The following is a 21825-nucleotide window of genomic DNA, read 5'->3' on the forward strand; positions in this document are numbered from 1 at the left end:
GGCTACCATGAACCATGAACAGTGACAGGGATTCGTAGAACCCTGGAAATGACCAAGCCTTGTGCAACCATCTCTCACAGGGTTTAAAAAAAAGGGGGCGGGGGGGGGGGACGTGTGTGTCTTGAATGGGATGCAAAATAAATGTAGATAACAAATCCCAGAAGCTAAAAAAGACGGTTTGTTGTGGAAGGTGGAGAGGTGGCACAGAATGGGTGGAAAATGGTTGTTAATGCTAATTTCTTCCCTTTTACAACACCTTGACTTGGGGTTCTAACTGGGATGAAATAAGGATGTTTCCTACTTCTAAAGAAAGAATTGAGCCAAAAATAGCGTGATCAGAATAGGTAGCTAGTTCTGGTAGTGAGAGAGATGGCGCCATAGATCAATTCACAGGCAACTGATAAAATTTTTTATTTCACTTTTGAATTTTTACACTTTTCCTGATTATTCCATGTAAGGTGGAAACTAGAACTGTTGAAAAGACATACACAAATCTAGTACATCGGTAACCGGGGATTTTTCTTTTTTTGCTATACTATTTTCACAACCACAGGTGTGCTTGCTCGGCAATATAACCGTCACAGAAGCAAACGTGAGGCAGAATACTGGTGAGGAAACACAAAGCAAGAAAGAGCTACCAGATATACAGACAGGCTCGTTCCACATTCACTACTGCATTTTCAAGCGCCAAGTATTAACTGCACATTTTTGTTCAGCTAGAAGGGGCGGGGGGTGGGGGGGCAGGGATTTTTTTTGTTTTTTGTTTTTTTTTCCTTTTTTTTTTCCTTTTGGTTTGTTTTAAATCAGTGCATGAATGTTTCTTTTCTCATTTCAGCAGATGGACAAACAGGTGGACACTACGGCTACGTGGAATGTTCAAGGGAGAGGGGGGGAACTGTGAGACTGGTAGGCCTGGCTATTCTGGACTCTCCCCACTGCGGCGTTCATGCAACTTCCCTGCATCATAGGGTCTTGTTCAAACAGGTCTGTGAACTTGGCTGGAGGAGGCACACTTGGGAGATCTGGTGACAGGTACTAACAAGCATTGTCAGGGCTGGCTGCAATACAGGGAGAAATCATGGATATTTAAAAATACTTTTTTCATTCAGGTTTCCGTATGACTGTAGAGCAACAAGCGTGCTGAGAGCTGGAGGAAGCCAGAGCTGTGTGCTGGGAGCTCTTCTCAGAAACTCTTTGAAGCGCCGCCTGCTGACCAAAGTGCTCAACAACTCTGCTCACTCCCTGCAGGCCCCCATCCCTGCCCAGATGGGATTACATACGATGATGAACGGAAGACAACGGCAGAATTCAAAAAGAAAACGGTGTCAGGAAGCAGGACAGAAACTTAAAGAGGGAAAAGAATACCGAAGTCAACAGTCAAAAGGGACAGTGGGAAGAATGTTTCGATTTCAAAATTTAGAAGCCAGGAGCTAGGAAGCACCTGAAGATTGAGTACCTCTCAAGTGAGAGGCAATCTCTGCAGAACATTACTCTTAAAGGTATCACCCAGGAAACAGAGGCGGCCTTTTTGATAGGCTACACACACAGCTTTTTGCTCCTCTAGCTCCTGGTTATAAGGAAAACCGATTCCACCACGGGAGCATAAGACAAATCAGTATGACGGCTGTAGGAAGGGGGTGTTAGCCACACGTCACACAACACGTGTTCCAGGAGCACTGGACCTTTTCCCGGGGTCAAAACCCAATTATCTGCCACAAAGAGTTTCCATTTCAGGCTTCGAGTTTACTCAGAGGAAGACACTGTGGACGTCTCCAGTCACGAACTTTTGACTGGCAACAGCCCGGACTGGCCAAGAGCCTGTAATCCCCAAAACACAGGCAGAACTACTCTGAGTTGCTGTCACAATTGAATGTCACAGGACAGGTGTCTCACTCCGTGCCCCAGCGTCACAATATAATCTCTATAACTTTCTGTACAACTTTACAATGGAACTGTAGTTCAGGGACTAGTTGGATATCAGATTAAACTTTCCAAAAAGTTACACATAATTCAGGTCTATTTTTTTCTACCAGTAAGAGGTCTGCTAAGTTACAAAACCCCATAATCACAGTGTTCAGTTAAAAAAAAAAAAAAAATTCAACACACAGTAATCCTGTCAATGTTAATCAAAATAAAAACTTCAGAATGCCGTGGCATTTATGTGACCAATCGGAGTTTTAGATACAAACGCCAGCTGTTTATCCCATGGACCATTTTGCTAGGCTGAGGCTGTGAAAAATTAAAAGTCGACGTACGACTCCTTTTTTTTTTTCTTTTTATCGCACAAAAGGGATATATGTGGAGGGTACAGAGTGACATTGAACAGATCACGAAGCACAACAGACATTAGTTCTCTCCCTCCCCAGCATCTCCTTCATCTCCCTGGTTTTCCGACGTCCACAGCTGAAAAGAGAAAAACAGAGCTCGAATCAAAATAGGGCTACTCAAATTTACTCAGCGAGGTAGGCCCAGACTGTGTCAGCTTATCTTCCATCTTCACTGCTTAAAATTCTTCCTGTATTATTGAAGACAGGGAGACTGCAAAGGTCAAAACTTCAGCAGTCATTTCTAACCAATTTAACAATTTTAATACTTTTAACTGTACTTACAGGGTACAGATCCCCTTGAGTCTTGGGCAATAGCGAGTAGGAACAAGATTATACACCCTCCAGAAACAGCTGCACAAACCAGCAATACTTACAGTGAGATTGTCCCTAAGCAACTGCATGATCAGGGTGCTGTCTTTGTAAGACTCTTCATTCAGTGTATCCAATTCAGCAATTGCTTCATCAAATGCCTAAAACAAAGAGCCTTTAGCAAAGCTGTCACAGGTTCTCTGGAGCTAGTTTAGCCCCATTTTTTTCTGTTAACAACAAGTGAATACAATTTCTTCTCCAGTACCGTACTTTGGGGGAACTGAGGCTATTACGACCTTGTTTGCTAGCTGTTTCAGCAAACAGATAATGCATGTTCATAAAGCACCAATGAACAATGACAAAAAAGTCCTAGCTGAGAACTTCACTGTATGTGAGAAGATAGCAGGTGTTACCGTCAACCCAGCACAAATTCACATAACTTTTTAACTGCCAAAGATATTTCCAGTAACCCTTTTCTTCTTTCTTTACTAAAACTCCAAAGGTCTGGATACAGGGAATAAAGTGAGAACGGAAGTTCACACCACTAAATCTGATTCAATTAAGTGCCAGACCTTAGAGAATTCATTTCATACAACTTTTCCGGATTAAAAAATTCTTAAATAACAGTGTGCATGTTCAAAGACTAAAAAATATGTAGAAAAGGCAGCTGAGTTACCAACAGAAGATAGGAGGTAACCCAGCACACAAAGAAAACCTGGTCTGATTTCTTTCTTTGGTTTACATAGTAGCAACTTCAAATCTTGGTATGAGAAATATAATACCTAACAGCGCCTACAGAGCCCAGAGCTTGACAAGAAATAACACACTACCTTCCTCCTGAATTTTCTTAAATTCAGGTAATAAAAACAAATTCTTAAAAAACAAGCACAAAACCAAAACCAACCCCCCCCCCCCCCCCCACACACAGTTTTCCTGTGATCAGAAAGCAGAGAAGGTCATTCTCACCGTTTTTGCCAGGCTGCAAGCCTTTTCAGGAGAGTTCAGAATCTCATAGTAGAAGACTGAGAAATTCAGTGCCAGGCCAAGTCGAATTGGGTGTGTAGGCTGCATTTCTTTCTTACTAATTTCAAATGCTTCCTGGTAAGCCTGCTGGGAGTTCGACACAGTGGCTATAAGAAAGATAAGAACATTAAAGGGGAGGTTCTTTCCCAGGTGCATTGCACATTGGACCACCATCCAGTTATTTTACCACACTGGGCGTGGCTGAGGAACCATCAAATGAGGGGTGTCTCCGCCATTTGATTAACAACCATTCGTTAAAGGTATACTCTCAGCCAAGTACTACATGAGATGCTTTGGGAGAAAATGAAAACAATTAGGACAAAGTCTCCTAAAGCAGTTAAGAAATACAGAAATAACCTTTAACAAGACAGAACACGGGAAACAATACGCTCCAGCGGAAGAATCATGGACTTTGGAGTCAACAGACCCAAACTCGAATTCCAACTCCTATTCACTAGATGTGGGGTTTGGAGCACGTGAAAACTTCCATGAGCCCTGGTTTCCTTATCAGAAAAACGAACAGATTCCCACCGCAACTCCTAGAGTTTTGTAAGGAATAAACGAGATTCTAGAACACTTGGCACGTAGCAGGCACTTAAATAAAAGCACAGCTGTAGTTATCACCGTCACGAAAACGCGTATGTGATGAAAGAAATGCATCACTATTTACTATAGCGGTTCTAGGCTACCAGATACTTCAAAGTTTCAATAACGAGCCTTTTTTTTTTTTTTTTCAAGAAAAGGATCTCTTTAAACGCACTACTGCGCCACACTTTTCATGCCCTGTTTTCCCCTTAGATACATTCTGATTTGTCACTCCCCATGACCCTGCTAATCACAGGTCAGCACAGTGCTGTGGTCTTCAAAATTTTCAGTACTGTGACAGTAGTGTCTATGAGGAACAAAGCAAAAACGGTTTTAAAATTCTTATGAAGGAAGACTGGCTCCACTACTGGTCAAATTTCTAAGGAGAAAAAAAAGTTACTTACTTTGTTTATTGTCTCCAGATGCCACCTCAGAAAGATATCTAAAATAATCTCCTTTCATTTTCAAGTAGAACACCTTACTTTCTGGTTGCGTAGCATTGGGAATAAGATATTTGTCCAACAGCTCCTAAAAAATGATTCACATTCTGTTAAGAATCTGGAAATATTAGTCAGAAGATGTTATAACTATGTTTGAGGTTCAAAACACATACTACCACTTCTAAATAATATTTTTGAAGATTTAAAAAAACATAATTTCCATCCAAAGCTTTTAAGTGGTTTTTAGCCCAGGTCGTAACAGCAGATGCCTGTGTCCTTCTGTTAAAAATCACTCTGACCATCCACAAGGGGTTGATTAAAATATAGCCACACAATGGAATGCTACATAAGGCCTTAAAAATGACGATGCAGAACCACACTGATAACATGGTAAGGTTCTCAAACACAGTGGAAAAAAAAAAAGAAAAAAGGATTATAAATACCACATGAATCCTATTTGAATATTAAAATATGCATGTGCACACGCAAATATGGAAGGGAAAACTCTTGAGGGATATTTATCAAGATGTTAATAATGGTTCTCTATGTGACAGGATTAGAAATGATTTTTACTCTCTTATTTATACTCTTCTGCCTGGCTCCCCCCACCCCTTTTAAAAACAATGAACTTGTATTACTTCTGTAATTAAAAAAAAAAAAAATCTTTACCTTTTGGGAGGAAAAAGGCGGTAATAGAGCAAAAGTGCCAAAAACTAAGTTGAAAATCAATCGGACCTGGGTAGAAATCCGTCCTCTGCCACTTACTATCTGTGACCCTGTATTTAAGCACCTGTGCCTTAGTTTTCCCTATACAATGGGGAAGCATAATAGCCATCTTCTAGGATAATTATGAGGATAAATGAGCTAGTGTATATGAAGCGCTTAACACGTTGCCTGGCACGTAGTAAGCACTCAAAAAGTAGCTAATACTATTATTAATAATAAATTCCTTTAAACATTTATGCTTACAACAAAAGCAGTTCTGAAGGAGTCCAAGCTTCGTATACAGAGCAATATTTTCGAAGAGTTTTTTAGAATGTGGCATCCTGAAAAACTGGTTAAGAGGCAGTAAGTACCATGCTTTTCTTCACATTCTTTCAGATGCTCTTAAAAGCTGGTCTACATTTCAGGAATTATGGAACTTTCTTGCCCTTGGAATGCATGCCATACTTCATCTGAATACCAGATGTACCTAACATTCAGGAATTAGTGCACCATTAACAAACCCCCAAATTACGAACAGGCAACAAATTTAGCCATGACACTCTTACACCATGAGTCTCATAAGAAGGGCAGCTCAATGCAAAAGCTTAGTTGTAAGGGAATTTAGTCAATCAGAGTGAGAAGCTGCAAGGGGCAGTCGTCATTTTAATACTCTCTGCAGACAGACAGGGTGTGACTCCTTATGGGTTAGGAAGGAGGAGTACTGCCTGATGGCTGACAAGCTTTGTACTGGTTTTCAAAAGAAAGGTGTCATGGGCAGTAATTCGGAGAGGCAGCCAGCAGGGGAGGAGGTAGATCCACAAGTGTGAATTCCTTTTCCCTTCAAAGCAGCCCTCACCGTTCATTTTTACCTGATTTCACCTGGAAGAAAAAGAAAGTTCCCAGTGGGCTCAGGATGTGAGGGAAAGACAATATGATCATGACTTGCTCTAGGATACGCACCCCTCCCATCCAACCCCAGACTGTGGTCAGAGTGAAATAGTTCAGAATCAATCACTTGACCACGGCTTATCTAAAACCCAGGAGAGGACAATCCCCAACCGCATCTGATCTGGCTTCGGAACGCAGGCCAAACTGACGGGCGCGGCTAACTTTCAGGCCTTTACACTGTGCAGACGCGACTGGGAGAGGGTGAAAGGGAGCTCAGCTTCTTGCTCCCGTCTCCCCTGCTGGAGAGGACATCACCACTCAGCCTGACATACAGAAGAACAGCCTACCTGTGGCTGCACCTACCTGGCATCCTGCCTATCTGGACGCGGTTTCTAAAGAAAAGATGGAGGGATGCTGACTCAGTGTTCCTGTTTATCACAGGTCTTTTTGAGGGGAGGGGAAAACACCCCATTTGTGATGAGCAACCTCTGATCAAATAAGAGGTGAGAGAAATCACATCATACGCTCACAAATTAGTTGCAACTGGTTTGCAGCTTTCCAGTACATTCCAACACCTTTCTCTCAGAAGTCGTTTGAGAGTTTGTATTTGCACATTAAATCGATACTGTCTGGAAATCACTATCTGAAACAGAAGCACTGGCCTCTTACCAGAACGTCATTGCAGATGTCCTGCAGTTCGGCCTCTATCTTCTCCCGGTACTCTTTGCCCATCTGCTGCTTCTTCTCGTTCCTCTCTGTCTTCTGCTCGATGCTGGAGATGACGCGCCAGGAAGAGCGGCGGGCGCCCACCACGTTCTTGTAGGCCACGGAGAGCAGGTTTCTCTCCTCATTGGAGAGTTCGTGCCCCTGCTCCGTGACCGCCTTCATGGCCGCAGCCATATCGTCGTAGCGCTCGGCCTGCTCAGCAAGTTTGGCTTTCTGTACCAGCTCACTCTTATCCATGGTCGTTCCCTAGAACAGGAGCAAGAGAGAAAAAAGAGAGGAAGCAAGTGTCAGGGTTCAGGGCCCAGGAAATGCAATGTAAATCTTCTTCAAACCGTGTGGTGAGAATCATACCTAGATACGAAACGTGTGCTTCCAAAAGCCCTCGGCAATGCTGAACATGAGCACTTACGGGGTTAAGAACTTTGTTAAGTTTTCTAGGGTTTTTTTTTTTTTTTTTTTTTACCAAGAGTAGCTATGTTCACAACAATCCCTTCCCCCTTTTTGAGGTGAAGAAATGGAGGTTCGGAGAAGGCTCCAGGCAACCCTGCTGAGAGACCCCTGGAGACTCATCTCTGTCCCCACGTGTCCTGTCTGCCTTCCCAGCACATGGAGGCTGCTGTACCAACTATTTCTTTAGAGGCTTATGCTAAACACACATCCTTAACTTCTTTCCAGAACTGTCTGGTTTTGACCAGTATGACTTTTTCCCCATAGTATAGAGAAAAACACCTTACGTGTGATGAAGTGTGATGATTGCTTCCATTAATTTTAAAGCAAAGCTAGAGCTTTAAATGTTACACTTGGTAGTGCCCATCAAGAGCGGGCACCTACAAATAGGAGCCATCGTTACTGGATCTTCTGCACTTTGCTAACTTTGTTACAAGGACACATTGTAGACAAGAGCATAAACCAAAGGCAGGCAGATTCAGCTCTCTCCAGCACCGGCTCTGCTACTTACAAGTGGAATATGACCTTGGTCACATCACTTAACCTCTGAGAGCTTCAATTTCCTTACTGGAAAGTAAGAGCATTACCTACTCTCCGTGGCGCTGCCGTGAGGAACAAATGACCTGATCTATGTGAAGGTGCTTTGAGAAGTTTAGAGCATTACAAGCATCAGGCACTAATTTTGTATATGGCATAGGTTGTAAGAGGAACGCATTCAAGATGCACAGCAACAGAACTTCAAACCATAACTGAGTTCATTTAAAAAAAAATTTTGAGGGGCGCCTGGGTGGCTCAGTCGGGTAAGTAAGTGTCTGACTTTGGCCTAGGTCATGATCGCGCTGTTTCCAAGTTCACGCCCCGCATCGGGCTCTGTGCTGACAGCTCAGAGCCTGAAGCCTGCTTCAGATTTTGTGTCTCCCTCTCTCTCTGCCCTTCTCCCGTTCGGCACGCGCTCTCTCTCTAAAGTAAACAAACATTTAAAAAAATTAAAAAAAAAAATTTGGAATAGTCACTTTCAGTGACCTCAGCTTATCAAACCTTTTAGACACCCATCAGTTAATATGCCTCAAATTATTCACCTCACCTTAGTCAATTCCTCACAATAATCACTATTTACAGAGAATTCAGTTTTTGGATAATATGTAGCTAAAAAATTTTGTTAAACAAAACGAACCAAAAGTTTGTTTTACGTACTGTTAGTTTAAATTTTGATATGTCCCTCTGTGCCACGGTGCACAAATATACTATTATCTTAGGTACAAAAAGGGAAAATACTACTTTAAATAATAGTAGGAATATCAGTATCTGTTTAAAGTTTACTTATTTTGAGAGAGCATGGGGGAGGGGCAGAGAGAGAGAGAGAGAGAGAGAGAGAGAGAGAGAGAATGAATGAATCCCAAACAGGCTCCACAAACTGAGATCATGACCTGAGCCAATATCAAGAGTCAGACGCCCAACCAACTGAGCCACTCAGGCACTCCGGAGTTATCAGTATTTTTAAAACAAATTCTTTCAGGGGTGACTGGCTGGCTCAGTCAGACTCTTTCTTGATCTTGGAGTTGTGAGTTCGAGCCCCATGCTGGGTGTAGAGATTACTTAAAAATAAAATCTTTAAAAGATAAAACAGAAAACCCAAATTCTTTCATTACTATATACACAGCATCACAATTTAAGACTCTGAAAATGACTAATAATTTTAAAATAGCAAAGGAAGTACAACCTCTCCTCACAACATGGTTTTGCCTCAAGTATTTCTGCATTTTTAAGCGAGAATTCTACAGAGGGCCCTATCACATGAAAATGTGTTATTAGATGGAGCATAAGATAAGATACGCCCCAAACCTAGACAATTCCGACAGATTTGGTTCTCTAAGTTCAGAACTACTATTTTCCTTCCCACTGCCTATGATCTAAGTCATACTCAGAGCCTCGTCCTACATAAGGCTTGCTAATTCTAAGCTCACACTCAGTGAAGCAAGTCTCACCTGATCTGCCCGACATCTTCACCCACGTCACTAGAGGGAGACTGTAACAGAGATAATAACCCTCATGAAACATTCCATTTGCTCTCCTACATTTTCCGGCAGTCCCCAGGGGCACAGCGTCAGTTCTAATCAAACAGCAGCAACGATGCTATTTCCAGGTGACAACTGAAAGCCTGTATGTCATTGGAGAGGCTCTCTTCTTATACAGCAGCCATCTAGAAGGCCGTGTGCTCTAGACGCTGTGCAATGCCGGAAGCCTGAGTCCCCGAGTGACTGTGTCGTGCAGGGACTCCTACAGGCTGGCCCTGGACTGGAAGTATGGTCATTGGGTGAAGTCACGGAGATGCTGGTGCTGGTGGCTGCCACAACACAGCCTAGTCTACTCTGATCAAAGTCCATCAAAAGGACGCCATCCTTCGTGTTCAAATTACACACTTACTCACTATGTCTAATTTTCTTGACCACAAAGTCGTTCAGACTTTCAGACAGCAAATAATCCTATCTTCGCTGTTCCTCAAAGTGAGAAACATTCTGAGAGAAGCTAACTTTCAATAACTTCAGAAACGTTCCAGTTTGTGGATGAGTTCAAAGTTAGCAATCACTTAGTGGGGCCCACTCTGAAGTTCATCGAACAGCACCTGTGCAACTCCACCAGGAAAGATTCCAATTAATAAAGTACTGGCCCAAAGCCAATTCAGAGCCAAGCCATCACATGCGGGATTATAAAAGAGTAGTAGAGAAACACAAAGGATCAACACTGCCCCAAAGATGCCACGAAACTCTTTGGCCTTGCCAGCCCCCCACTTAAGCTCCCCTCCCAAACAGTAAAAGTTGAATCCTACCTCTCTGAAGAATCCTGACTGCTCCCTGGGAGCTCCCAAAGGTACATGCCCTATTTCTCAAAATCAAATATGGGCTGTTTCGGGGCCAAGTATTTCAAGCTTCTTCAGAAGTTGCAAGAGCTTCTTGGACATTGAGAGCCATCACGATATGTTAAGACTGAATACATGTCTTCAAAAATGTACCCATCTGTTTAAAAAACTTTAATTTCATACACACACAGGCACACGACAACTACAACAAACAAAATCCACAGCCAAGTGTCCTGATGCCTACTGCTTACATAACTTTTGACTTATATAACACGGATTTTGAAGCAGCTAGACCAATTTCAACAGGAAATGGGTTACACAACACCCAGCAGTTTGGAGGAAGGCAGGAGACGAGAGAGATCTGGAACAGTTCCTAGTTCTGCATCTGCATTAAGCCTCCCTTCCAGTCTCCCCAGACCCACGGCCTTTAGTCTCCTGTTACCTTCCGCCCTCTTGGTGTCTTAAAGAACAGACCCATTCTTAAAACTCTGACTGAGTCACTTCCTGCTCAAAATTCTTTAAAGTTCCCTCCTTCCAATAGTAGTCGGATTCACTCCCGTCATTGAAGATTTTCCAGCCTATCTTTCCAGCCTTTTGCCAAAACATGCCCTCCACACAATTTGTGCTTCTGCCAAAATGGTTTTCCTGGGAGTCTGCTTTTCGGTCTCCATGTCTTTGCTCACGAAGCCACTCCCTCTGCCTGGAACGTCCTTTCCCATCTACTGAGCATACAGAATTCTTCAGAGAGTGGCCCGAGTGCCATCCCCCCATGAAGTCTTTCTGAAACCACCAAGCTGGAGATGTCGAACATGATAGCCACCGGCCACATGTAGCTATGTCACATGTGGAAACCATGGTATTTTGGATATGTGGAGTTAAGTTTTTAAAAGAACTATTAAAATAGGCGCACCTGGGTGGCTCAGTCAGTTAAGTGCTGCACTCTTGATTTCAGCTCAGGTCATGATACCAGGGTCACGGGATCAAGTCCCGACACGGGTTCCGCGCTGGGCGTGGTGCCGGCTTAAGAGTCTCTGTCTCCCTCTGCCCCCCTCCTCTGCTCACACTCTTTCTCCAACGAACAAAAAAAAATTAAAAATAACAAAAAAATAAAAAATTATTGAAGTAAATCTCACATGCTTTTTGCTTTTTTAATGTAGCCACCAAAAAATTTTTAACACGTGAGGATTGTATTCTATTTCTACTGGAGAGCGCTGCTCCAAGCTGAAAATATTCTCAACAAAGCATTTCATCTATCTCTCTCTTCATGACTTATCCCATTTCTTCAGTACTAAAATGATACGTATTTATCTCTAAGTCCCTCACCACACCATAAACTCTTCAGGGCAGATCTCCCACAGCACCTTGCACCCGACCCGCATCAACTGGCATCTGCTGCATGAACGGATCCCCAAACGAAGGAATAATAAAACTGCAAATGTGGCAGTTTTCCCTCCGCTCAGATAATTCAAAACACCAAGTACCTATTCTTCACGAGCACATTAAATCCTCATAATGTGTGTACCTCATTCCTTGTACGCCTGCATCCTCCTCCAAAATCACTCTGCCGAAGGCATGGCACAGGGAATATCGTTAGCGGTACTGTAACAGCGTTGGACGGTGACCGGTGGCAGCTACGCTCGGGTGAGCACAGCATTAACGTGTAGACTTGTCGAGTCACTACCTTGTTCACCTGAAACTAGTGTACCACGGCCAGTCAACTGTACTTCAACAGAAAAAGAGAAAAAAACCAAAGGAACTCTTAGTCCCGCCCCCACCCTCACTCAGTCACCCTAACGACCTTCTGGCAGCTCCACCAAGTCTAAACTCTGCCCGGCCTTCGAAGTCCTTTGTCGACGGGGCTCTTCCGTACCGGTCCGGCTTTCTCACTGGCCACTCTCCAACATGGATCTTTCTCTCCGGCTGGAGAAGACCCTCGAATACCCTACACGTGTCAGGCTCAAACACCTCTGAAAGGGCTTTTTTAGTTCCTCGGTCTAGAATGCTCTCCTCTGTACTTCCTGCCTATGCAAACCCTATCCATCCACCTGGCTAGAAAGCCTTCCATGGCTACCCCAGCCCCTGCTGATGGACCAGCCTGTGAATCCAAATGTACCTGTAGCCTATGACACAGTCCAGGGCCTACATTCCATATGTTTGCTGGTACACACGATGAGCAGGGTCCCTTCATCAACAGTGCCACGTGTTATGTCCTCACAGGAAAGCTCCCCATTGGTTTCTCACTTAATGCCTAACGCTGTGCCAAGCACAGAACTAATGCTCAAATAAGTATCTGTCAACTTTTCTCAACAAATCAGTACCAGGAGAGCAGAAAGAGCAGGGTAGCTGTATGTGGTTATGGCAGAAAGGCAACAGGACCAGGTGTAAGAGCGGGATGTGCTACTACAAAGCCCCGTGAGCTTGTTCGATCTCAGCCTTCCAATCTGTGCACTGGAGACATGACATCTAGCTCACAAGAGGTGCTGTGATGAGGTGGTGCAGGGAATTAAAGGAAATCTTTTTCTGAAAAGAAATGCATAGTGTGAAACCAATGGAAGCACTATTATTCCTCTAACAGTACCTACACATCCCCGTGTCGGCCCACAGATGTGAGCTCGGCTTTTTATTTATTTACTTAACATTCAACCCAGGAGAAGGAAAGCAAGTCTAGATTCTTCTTGTATAGGAAGTGAGTATATTACAACGTTAACATTCCTAGATAAGACTCCAGCCTTCAACAGCCTCGAAGTGGACACACATGTTAACCATGACACCTTCGCTCATTAGTTCCTAATTGAATTTTCTTGAATTGAATGCCAAGAAGTGACGGTTTATAATCAGGACCTACTTTTCTTCTGAGACTTTCAACCAATGTCCTACCAAGAGAAACATCAGCAAGAGGTCCTTTATTTGCCTCCCCGAAACCTTAAAAGGCTGTGGTCTCACCATCCAGCCTGGCACTGACCGCTCAAGACGCCAGAGCAAACCTGTTAGAGGCCGCAACACATCAAACCAGGCAGAGTACCAGCAGACTTCCTTGTGCTGGGCACCAATCAGGAATGCCGACACGGAGATGCCTCAGAACGGTTCTCAAGCACAGCCATATGATGATGATAGGTGTCTATCTCTGCTAAGCCACTGGATGAGGTCCTGTAAACACTTTAGAGGACTGGGAAGCATTTGCCGATTAAATCAGCAATGCTTAGTGAAAAACTGGAAACAAGCTAAATCTCCAAGAGCAGAGCGGTTAAGAAGATGGATAGTTGGTACGAGACTACAGGCCTGTTAAAAGAAGGGAATTAATGTCACTTATCTATTAAAGAGATACATATAATCGGAAGAGGAAGAAAAAGAGGCACAAAAGTATTTCATTTTTGTAAAATACCACTAAGTGATATTATGAAGAATAATTCTGAGGGTGCCCATGAAATAACAGGATTTCCTTCAAATACATGAAACATCAAATCTGACAGTAAATGCTGAAATGAAAGTATCTACGAACCAACCAAGGCCCTCTATCTCAAAATTCTTTGCCTAGAGGATTTCTTGTAGCCAGGTTCAGAATACTGACAGGCCATTTCGCAGTAGCCTGAAGCAGATATCCAAGCACAGGAAGGAAAAAAATAAAAATAAAAATGACTACCCAGTGCTAATCCATATTAAAAAAAGAAAAGCAGCCTTGCAAGGAAGAAAAAGAACTGAAAATGACCTTGTGAAACGTGGCCTTCAGCTATATCTAACTTTCAGTTATGTTTTGTCTTCAAGGAAAAGGACATGCTCAATTCTAAAATACTGAGCTTTGGGGCACCTGGGTGGCAAAGTCGGTTGAGCGTCCGACTTTGGCTCAGATCATGACCTCGCAGTCCGTGAGTTCGAGTCCCACATCGCGCTCTGTGCTGACAGCTCAGAGCCTGGAGCCTGTTTCAGATTCTATGTCTCCCTCTCTCTCTCTGCCCCTCCCCTGCTCATGCTCTGTGTGTGTGTCTCTCTCTCTCTGTCAAAAATAAATAAACATTAAAAAAATTTTCTTTTTAAATAATACTGAGCTTTAACAGAGCTTAATAATTTGCTAGAAATTTAAAATAAGGATGCCATGGTCTATCATGTGTCTAATTATGAAACACACGGGAATGGAATCTGTTTCTAGGAAAGCCCCACATACAACAAATCTGGGCTTCAAAAAGAGAAATTTGGCGACGTTTAAAGTAACTTCTCTGAGCCTCAGTTTCCTCAAATGTTAAAAGGAGACATTAGTTGCTATCAAATAAGATGATGTGCAAAAAAAGGGCTAGTAGGTACCCAGTCGGAGTAAAGGAAAGAAAGTAGACACATTCTTACTCTTAAGCTACTTCACAAAAACGTAGTGCATATAATTCAGTGTGTGTTGAAATCACTGCAAATGAAAAAACTCTTTTTGAGTATGAACTCTTTTCTTGGAACTCACTGACAGGAGCACCTTAAAAATCTAGACTCCCAAGTTTCCACAGGGTAGGAAGGGATCGTAAATTCTGACTAGCGTTCAGCCGCACCATTCCGGACAGAGCATCCACAGCACCATAAGGCCAAAGGTACAGTTCTCGAGTCACTCCGCTGAAGGAAAAACAGATGCCAAGCTACAAGCAGGAAGGAGTGAGAAAGTCAATGGGATCTGGTGGTCAGGGGGTGCTACCCAGAAAAAGTGAAGTACTCCTAGCTCTTAAAGAAAACTACTCGCTGAGGGGCGCCTGGGTGGCGCAGTCGGTTAAGCGTCCGACTTCAGCCAGGTCACGATCTCGCGGTCCGGGAGTTCGAGCCCCGCGTCAGGCTCTGGGCTGATGGCTCGGAGCCTGGAGCCTGTTTCCGATTCTGTGTCTCCCTCTCTCTCTGCCCCTCCCCCGTTCATGCTCTGTCTCTCTCTGTCTTAAAAATAAATAAACGTTGGAAAAAAAAAAAAAATTAAAAAAAAAAAAAAAGAAAACTACTCGCTGAAAAACACCCACTCTAAACATGTCTGTGTGCCATTCAACACACAAAATTCACAGTCATGTCACCAACTTAATTCCGTCCGAACATTTGCAGGCTCTCTGTCAGAAAATGAAACAGCATGTCCGAAATACAAAATCATTAGCGCTGATGTCCAGCAAACACAGAATTGTGGAGGAAAACTTCTATTTCAAAATCTCTTCCCTCTTCCGCATCAGTTATTGAATATTGTTGTTAATTATGTCCAATTAGCCAAAACTAAAACAATGGAGGCATTAAGTGATACCCAAGGTCACACAATGTGAACCCAGCAGACAGGACAACAAATTGATATCTTGGCTTTAAAGGATCAATCCCAAAAGACAATATGCTGATTCTGATCCATAAACGCAGCTCAACTGGTCAATCTTGTGAATAGGGTTCAAAAGCTTTGAGCCCACCTACATAATGGAGTGACTCAGCCCAACTACCAGTACCACACCCCAACTCTATAGGTTACCTGACCTCTGTGAGTCTGTTTTCTCATGCATAAAACAGGCAAATCTACACAATATGGTTTTTGTAAGAAGTAACCAGTTCAGATGCAAAATACTAACGTCTCTACGCACTGTAAACACTCAAACAGCAGCCACACAAAAGTCTAACCAACATGGTCAGCCAGGGAAGGGACACTTAACTACACACCTCATTTTTGCTTTTAATGTTTATTAGAGAGAGAAAGAGAGACAGGGTGCGCGCACAAGCAGGGGAGGGGCAGAGACAGAATCCGAAGCAGGCTCTAGGCTCTGAGCTGTCAGCGCAGAGCCTGACTAGGGGCTCAAACTCAGGAGCTGTGAGATCATGACCTGAGAGGAAGTCAAAGTCGGAAGCTCAACTGACTGACCCAAACCCAAATGGATTTATTTAAAGACTTTTAAAAGAAAGACACATGTTAATTTACCTATGCTTATTTCTAAAGTAGCACTTAGCATAGTTTACCCTAAATGTCTTTGTTGACTCCCACACTGGACTGGGAGTTTAAGGCAGGAATCCAGACTTTATCTCTGGGCACCCAACTTGTGGCATAATGCCTGCCATGCTGAGTAGGACTGTTTCATCACTTGATGCACCTTTTTTTTTTTTTTTGAAGTTTATTTATTTACTTTGAGAGAGAGCGGGGGAGAGAGAGAGAGAGAACACACAAGTATGAGTGGGGAAGGGGCAGAGAGAGAGGGAGAGAGGGAATCCCAAGCAGGCTCTGTGCTGTCAGCATGTAGCCTGACACCAGGCTCAATCACACGACTGCGAGATCATGACCGGAGCCAAAAGCAAGAGTGGGCCACTTGACCGAGTGGGCCACCTAGGCGCCACTCAATGCACTTTTTTAAAAGAAGTGCACAAGGCTGTTACTTCCTATGTGGACAGAGATAAGTAGACCACATCTGACCTATAAAATACAGACTATATTTACACTCTGCCTTAGTCTACTTTTTGAATAGAGCCACCTTAGCTCCAATCAGAAGACAACACTATACTTTTTGACTAATGTTTCTCAGCTACTAATTTTTGAATTATTTTTTAATGTTTATTTATTTTTGAGAGAGAGAGAGAGAGAGAGAGAGGGAGGGAGGGAGGGAGGGAAGGAGGGAAGGAGGGAGAGAGACAAAGCATGAGTCGGGGAGGAACAGAGAGGGAGACACAGAATCCAAAGCAGGCTCCAGGCTCTGAGCTGTCAGCACAGAGCCCAATGCCGGGCTCAAACCCACGAACTGCGAGATCATGACCTGAGCTGAAGTCAGACACTTAATGGACTGAGCCATCCAGGCACCCCCCAATTTTTATATTTATAGATTCAAACTGAGTTTCAACAAGCCCTTAGAATATTTTCTGTCCATCTCCTCTTTTCAAAAGTCCATGCCAGTTGATTGTTGATTTAATAAATAACAAAAATACCCATCATTTATGGTTTACCTAAATGTGTAAAGCACTAGGCCTTTATTATCAACTCACTTAATCCTAAGTATTCTATGAGGTAGGTGCCATTGTCCCCTTTCACAGATGCCAGGAGTAACCTGCCCACAGTCACACAGGTATTAGCTGCCACATGGTCTTTCCTCTATGTGACACTACCTCCTAATGCTCAACTAGGATTCCCAATGCTTACTTAAGGAAAAGATAAAATGGACAACTTTTCAAAAAACATACAAAGTCATTACAGTGAGATTTCAGAATCGGCCTTACGTTAATTCATCTAGCTTTAAAAATCAAAATAAAATTAAGGAGTTAAAAATAGCCTATGCCAAAAACTCAAGAGACTGTCAAATAAGCTTTGAGGTCTGTGGGCAAATAGAACAATGGCCAGGATTCATATCTACTTTATTGTTACCTCTGTCCCGGCCAAGGCCATTCAGAAATAACTTTTACTGTTGGGTCTCTCAGGTTAAACAATGAAATAAAACTAACAGGAAAAAAAACTTACATAAGAGAGAACTGGCCAGATTATTTAAAAAAAAAAAAAAAAAAAAAGGCTGTCTCACTAACTTACTGTTGGGAATGACTTGTTCTCTTGAGGCCATCAATCAATCTCATCTCATTATAAGTACATATTAGAAACACAACTATGCCTGTATTAGAAGATCTTTTAGCCCAGAAAGCAGTAAGCTTTTTCCTTGGCTTTTAGCACACATATCCCAAATAAAAGTACTTTAGTCTATTTTTACTCCATCCCTAAGTATATCCCCTTAGAAAAATCCCTTAGAATCCAGCCCAACGTAAAGTTCTTCCCCTATGACAAAGATGACTGACTACAAACCATTCCTGTTATAGACCAAGATGGTTTTAATGCTCGAAAGGTATCTTTTAAAAAACAAATTCTTCCAAAAAAACAATCCACCCTCAGCTGTGTATACTGCCACCCACTCTCCTACAAAAATGCAGGAACCGAGGGGTGTAAAGTCCCTTTACAAGTAAATCTTAGTTAAGTCTGGGGTATCCTTATTTCAAGGACAGCCGCCTAATGTGATGCCACTGAAAGAATAGGTAGCCTAACAGGAAATTATAATTTTCTCTCTACTTACGTAGATTTATTTTCTCATCTCTTCCTCCCCAACAAAATATGGAAAGTATCAAAATCTACAAAAAAAAGTAGTATGATAAGCCAAAATCAGTGATGACAGTCCTGACCACATCCCATTAGGTAAAGAACCTAGGATTAGATAAATCAGTGTGCCACAAAGTAACTGATGAATCCTTTTCCTAATATGAAGCAAATTCACCTAGCTAGAAACACTGGGGTCTTCACAAGCTTGCTTCCTGATGCACACCAGCAGTATCATCCCTACAGGTCAGAATGAATACGGTCCCTCCAATGTATTAGGTGATATTTATCCTCAAAAATAGCTAAAATTCCTGCCCAAACACATTTACTGTAATAGGATATGTGTAAAGAAACGTTATGAACTAAACGGTGCTCACACAAAACATGTTCTACCATTAGCAGACACCTGTTATTATAGCCAAAGTGCCTGGGTTTGATTTCTGGCTGCAGCGCTTACTTACCTTGTGCTGTGTATGGGTCTAAGTATATACACCCCTGGGAAAATTATCTAACTTTTCTATGCCTCAATTTCCTTATCTGTAAAATGGGGCTAATTGTACTTACCTATTTATTGTTAGTTGTTATGAAGACTTGGTTAATATGTGTAAGGTGCTTAGAACAAAGCTTGCCACACAGTAGACAGCGTAAGTGATCACTATTATTATAGACTAATTACCTGATGCTACCTCATCAGCTGATGAATAAATTACAAATGGATGGGTTCTTTTTTAAGTTTATTTGAGAGAGAGCTCACGTGCGAGCAAGCAGGAGAGGGGCAGAGAGAGAGGGAAAGAGAATCTTAGGCAGGCTCCAGGCTGTCAGAGCAGAGCATGAATCAGGGCTCAAACTCACGAACTGGGAGATTGTGACCTGAGTCAAAATCAAGAGTCAGACGTTTAACCAACTGAGCCATCCAAGTGCCCCACAAATGGATGGATTCTTGTGTCTATACTATGTAGCATTTATGCTTTGTCTAGTCTCTATATATGTACATTCACAGATATAGTCAACTAACATTTATTAAACACCTACTATACCCCATATGCTTATTTTAATTATTGAGTTTGTCACAACACAACAAAGACTATATTACCATTCGTATTGTACAGATGCAAATAGGCTCAGAAAGACTGGAGATGCTATACACAAAATAAAGTTCTACAATCATATATTGATTTTTGAAAAGCAACAGGTATATAAAGCAGGGATGGGTCTCATGAGAATGCAGCTGAAGAAAAAAGAAAGCTATTAATAGTGGACTCTGTGATTTAAAAAAAAAAAAACAAAACCAAAAGCTTATATTTAACAGTTTACAGTTTGTAAAAAAGGCCTCAGGACAACTCTGGAGATAGAGAAGCTAAGAACCAGAGATTAAGTAACATGCTAAAGATCCCACAGCTAGAAAATGCTATAGGAAAGACCTGAACCAAATTTATCTGACTCCAAAGTCCAGTGCTCTTTGTTTCTATACCACAGCCAATGGGCAAAAGTCACTTTTGCAGTGGCTCAAGTCTCTGGAGACTGTGCCTCCGGAACTAGCATCATGGGAAATTTGCTCCGCCTGGTTTTATGGAGGCTGCCTTCCTGATCTATAGGGCTCCAATTCTAAAATGGCTTCAACATAACACAAGCACTGCATGATGGGAAATGTACAGAAGATTATAGGGTAGGAGCCATACTCCAGGGGCTGACAGTCCAGAAACATTTGCTCCTGATGAATGAGGATATTCAATCTAAAAACTAGGCGTGTGGTCTAGTCCAAATTGCCTCATTTCCCATAAAGACTTCATCTGTAAGATGGGTGAATGGTTTCTTATCTCACCGAAGAGAGTCTAGGAAAATAATTCAGTAGTTGCTACGAATTATTAGCGTTCCATTTGGAAGACCACACCTAAAATTCTAAGTAGGGTTCAGTAAAAACTGACACGTTTTACCCTCACCATTCTGTATGCTGCTAGGGAAAAAAGATCCAAGAAAAATGAGGGCTCAGACAACTGAGATATTCCTGAGAAATGGGGTACGTTGGGAGCAGTCAAGAAAATCACTAATAATCAAGCACTATTTATACACATAAATTTCCAAAGAGAAAATGCAAAAAGCTGAGTAGCTGTGTGTCCAGTTCTATAAACTGCCTATGTGTGTGGTTTCAGATGAACAATTGAGACACAGTGAGAAATTCAGACAATTTTCATGTTCTTGAAAGTGCTTCATCTTTCTGCTTTGGATCCTGTGGCCGCCTGATTTTGTATGTTCATAACATCATCTGCCAAATTCTTGTCTCCCACACAGGACAAGTAAATCAGAGTCTGATGCTACTAGCCTTACCAAAGAAAAGGGAGTGAAGCCAAGGACAAGAGAACATGCATTTTTACAGAAACGCTGGCAATTACCAATACTGCCACCTTTGAAAACCCCATTACATGCAGTTCTCCATTTGCAACAAAGATGTACTCAATCCTCTAAGATAAGGGCCCAAATCAATCCCCACCCCTTCCCCATCACCAGGGAGGGCACCAGCAAATTTCAGCCCTAAAAACGTGCTAACACACAGTATGGGTAAATGTTGGGTGACGACACAAAGACTTTGGCATTAATGACGGTAAATACCGTGGGAAAACACTCCCGATTTTCAGTCTCTGATATTTTTTTCCCGGGCATCAGGCCTGACTCAGTAACCGGTTCCAACAAATGCATTTTCTTGGTTCAAACCTCAACCCTGTGCTTCTTAGGGAATCTCGGGTTCTGCTAGGCTCCCAAGCCAGCGAACGATGAAGAAATGGCTTTACTGCAAAGTGGGAGGGGGTTTCCCCTTTGCTCTCTCCCAAGGTTAAACCCCTTACCCATCCAGGGGAGTCAATACAGGCCCTGGGCCTCGGAAAACTCGCCCGTATTGGGTTAAATTTAATTTTTGGAAACCAGAAAGCAAGGAACAGGGTTAATAGGGCTTAAAGAGTCGGTTTTTCGCCAAGGAGCAGGGAGGAGTCGCGCAGGGATCGAAGCTGGGGAGGGGGGTGGAATGGAGGGTCGGGGGTCCGCGGGTCGACGTCCCTCCGGGTCCCGTTCGGAGCCGCACCCCGCCCGCAAGGCAGGGCCGCAGGCAGCGAGAGCTGCCCAGGCCTTTCCGAGAGCGATGGGGCTCGGCCCCGGAAACAGGGAGGGGCCGCGGCCAGGCCGGGCCTGCGCCGCAGGCGGCCTCGCGGGGCCGGGGAAGCCGCGCGCCAACACCTCCCGGGGTCCACCCGCGAGTTCGCCCGCGTCGCCACGGCAGCCGGCGCCTGGGAAAAGCTTCGCGCTTGGGCCCCCAGGGGCCCCGGGCGGACCCCGCACCGCACTCACCGGGGGAGGACAACAGGGAGCAAAGGTGATTGCGGGCGAAGCTCCGAGCGCGGGTCACCGCTTCCTTCCCAAGCCCACTCCTCAGGCAGCAGCGGCGGCGGCTGCAAAGGCGGCGGCGGCGGGCGGCGGCAGGAGGCGGCAGTCGGT

At 43.4% G+C, this 21825-nt stretch overlaps 1 protein-coding gene across 2 annotated transcripts; it reads right to left on the reverse strand.

Annotated features, from left to right (window-relative positions):
- Positions 1–395: 395 nt before the first annotated feature.
- YWHAB (tyrosine 3-monooxygenase/tryptophan 5-monooxygenase activation protein beta) lies at positions 396–21817 on the reverse strand. Of its 2 annotated transcripts, none has more exons than XM_030309528.2 (6): positions 21679–21817; positions 6947–7249; positions 4649–4772; positions 3603–3766; positions 2702–2797; positions 396–2403 (listed from the first exon to the last, which is right to left on the reverse strand). In XM_030309528.2, the coding sequence occupies exons 2-6, from the start codon at positions 7238–7240 to the stop codon at positions 2347–2349; spliced, it is 735 nt and encodes a 244-aa protein (XP_030165388.1). In that variant the 5' UTR covers positions 7241–7249; positions 21679–21817; the 3' UTR covers positions 396–2346. The 2 variants fall into 2 exon arrangements, with proteins under 2 accessions (XP_030165388.1, XP_030165389.1); XM_030309529.1 differs by lacking the exon at positions 21679–21817 and adding an exon at positions 18323–18352.
- Positions 21818–21825: the final 8 nt, after the last annotated feature.

Source organism: Lynx canadensis, chromosome A3 (genome assembly GCF_007474595.2).
Source record: "Lynx canadensis isolate LIC74 chromosome A3, mLynCan4.pri.v2, whole genome shotgun sequence".
NCBI lineage: Eukaryota > Metazoa > Chordata > Mammalia > Carnivora > Felidae > Lynx > Lynx canadensis.

Excerpts from the sequence above, each read along its gene's own strand:
- YWHAB (XM_030309528.2), bottom strand. The coding sequence starts at position 7,240 with ATGGATAAGAGTGAGCTGGTACAGAAAGCCAAACTTGCTGAGCAGGCC. Across the intron at positions 3,767-4,648 it reads ATCTGGAGACAATAAACAAA|CCACTGTGTCGAACTCCCAG; the intron begins GTAAGTAACTTT and ends TCTTTCTTATAG. Across the intron at positions 2,404-2,701 it reads TGCTTAGGGACAATCTCACT|CTGTGGACGTCGGAAAACCA; the intron begins GTAAGTATTGCT and ends TTCTCTTTTCAG.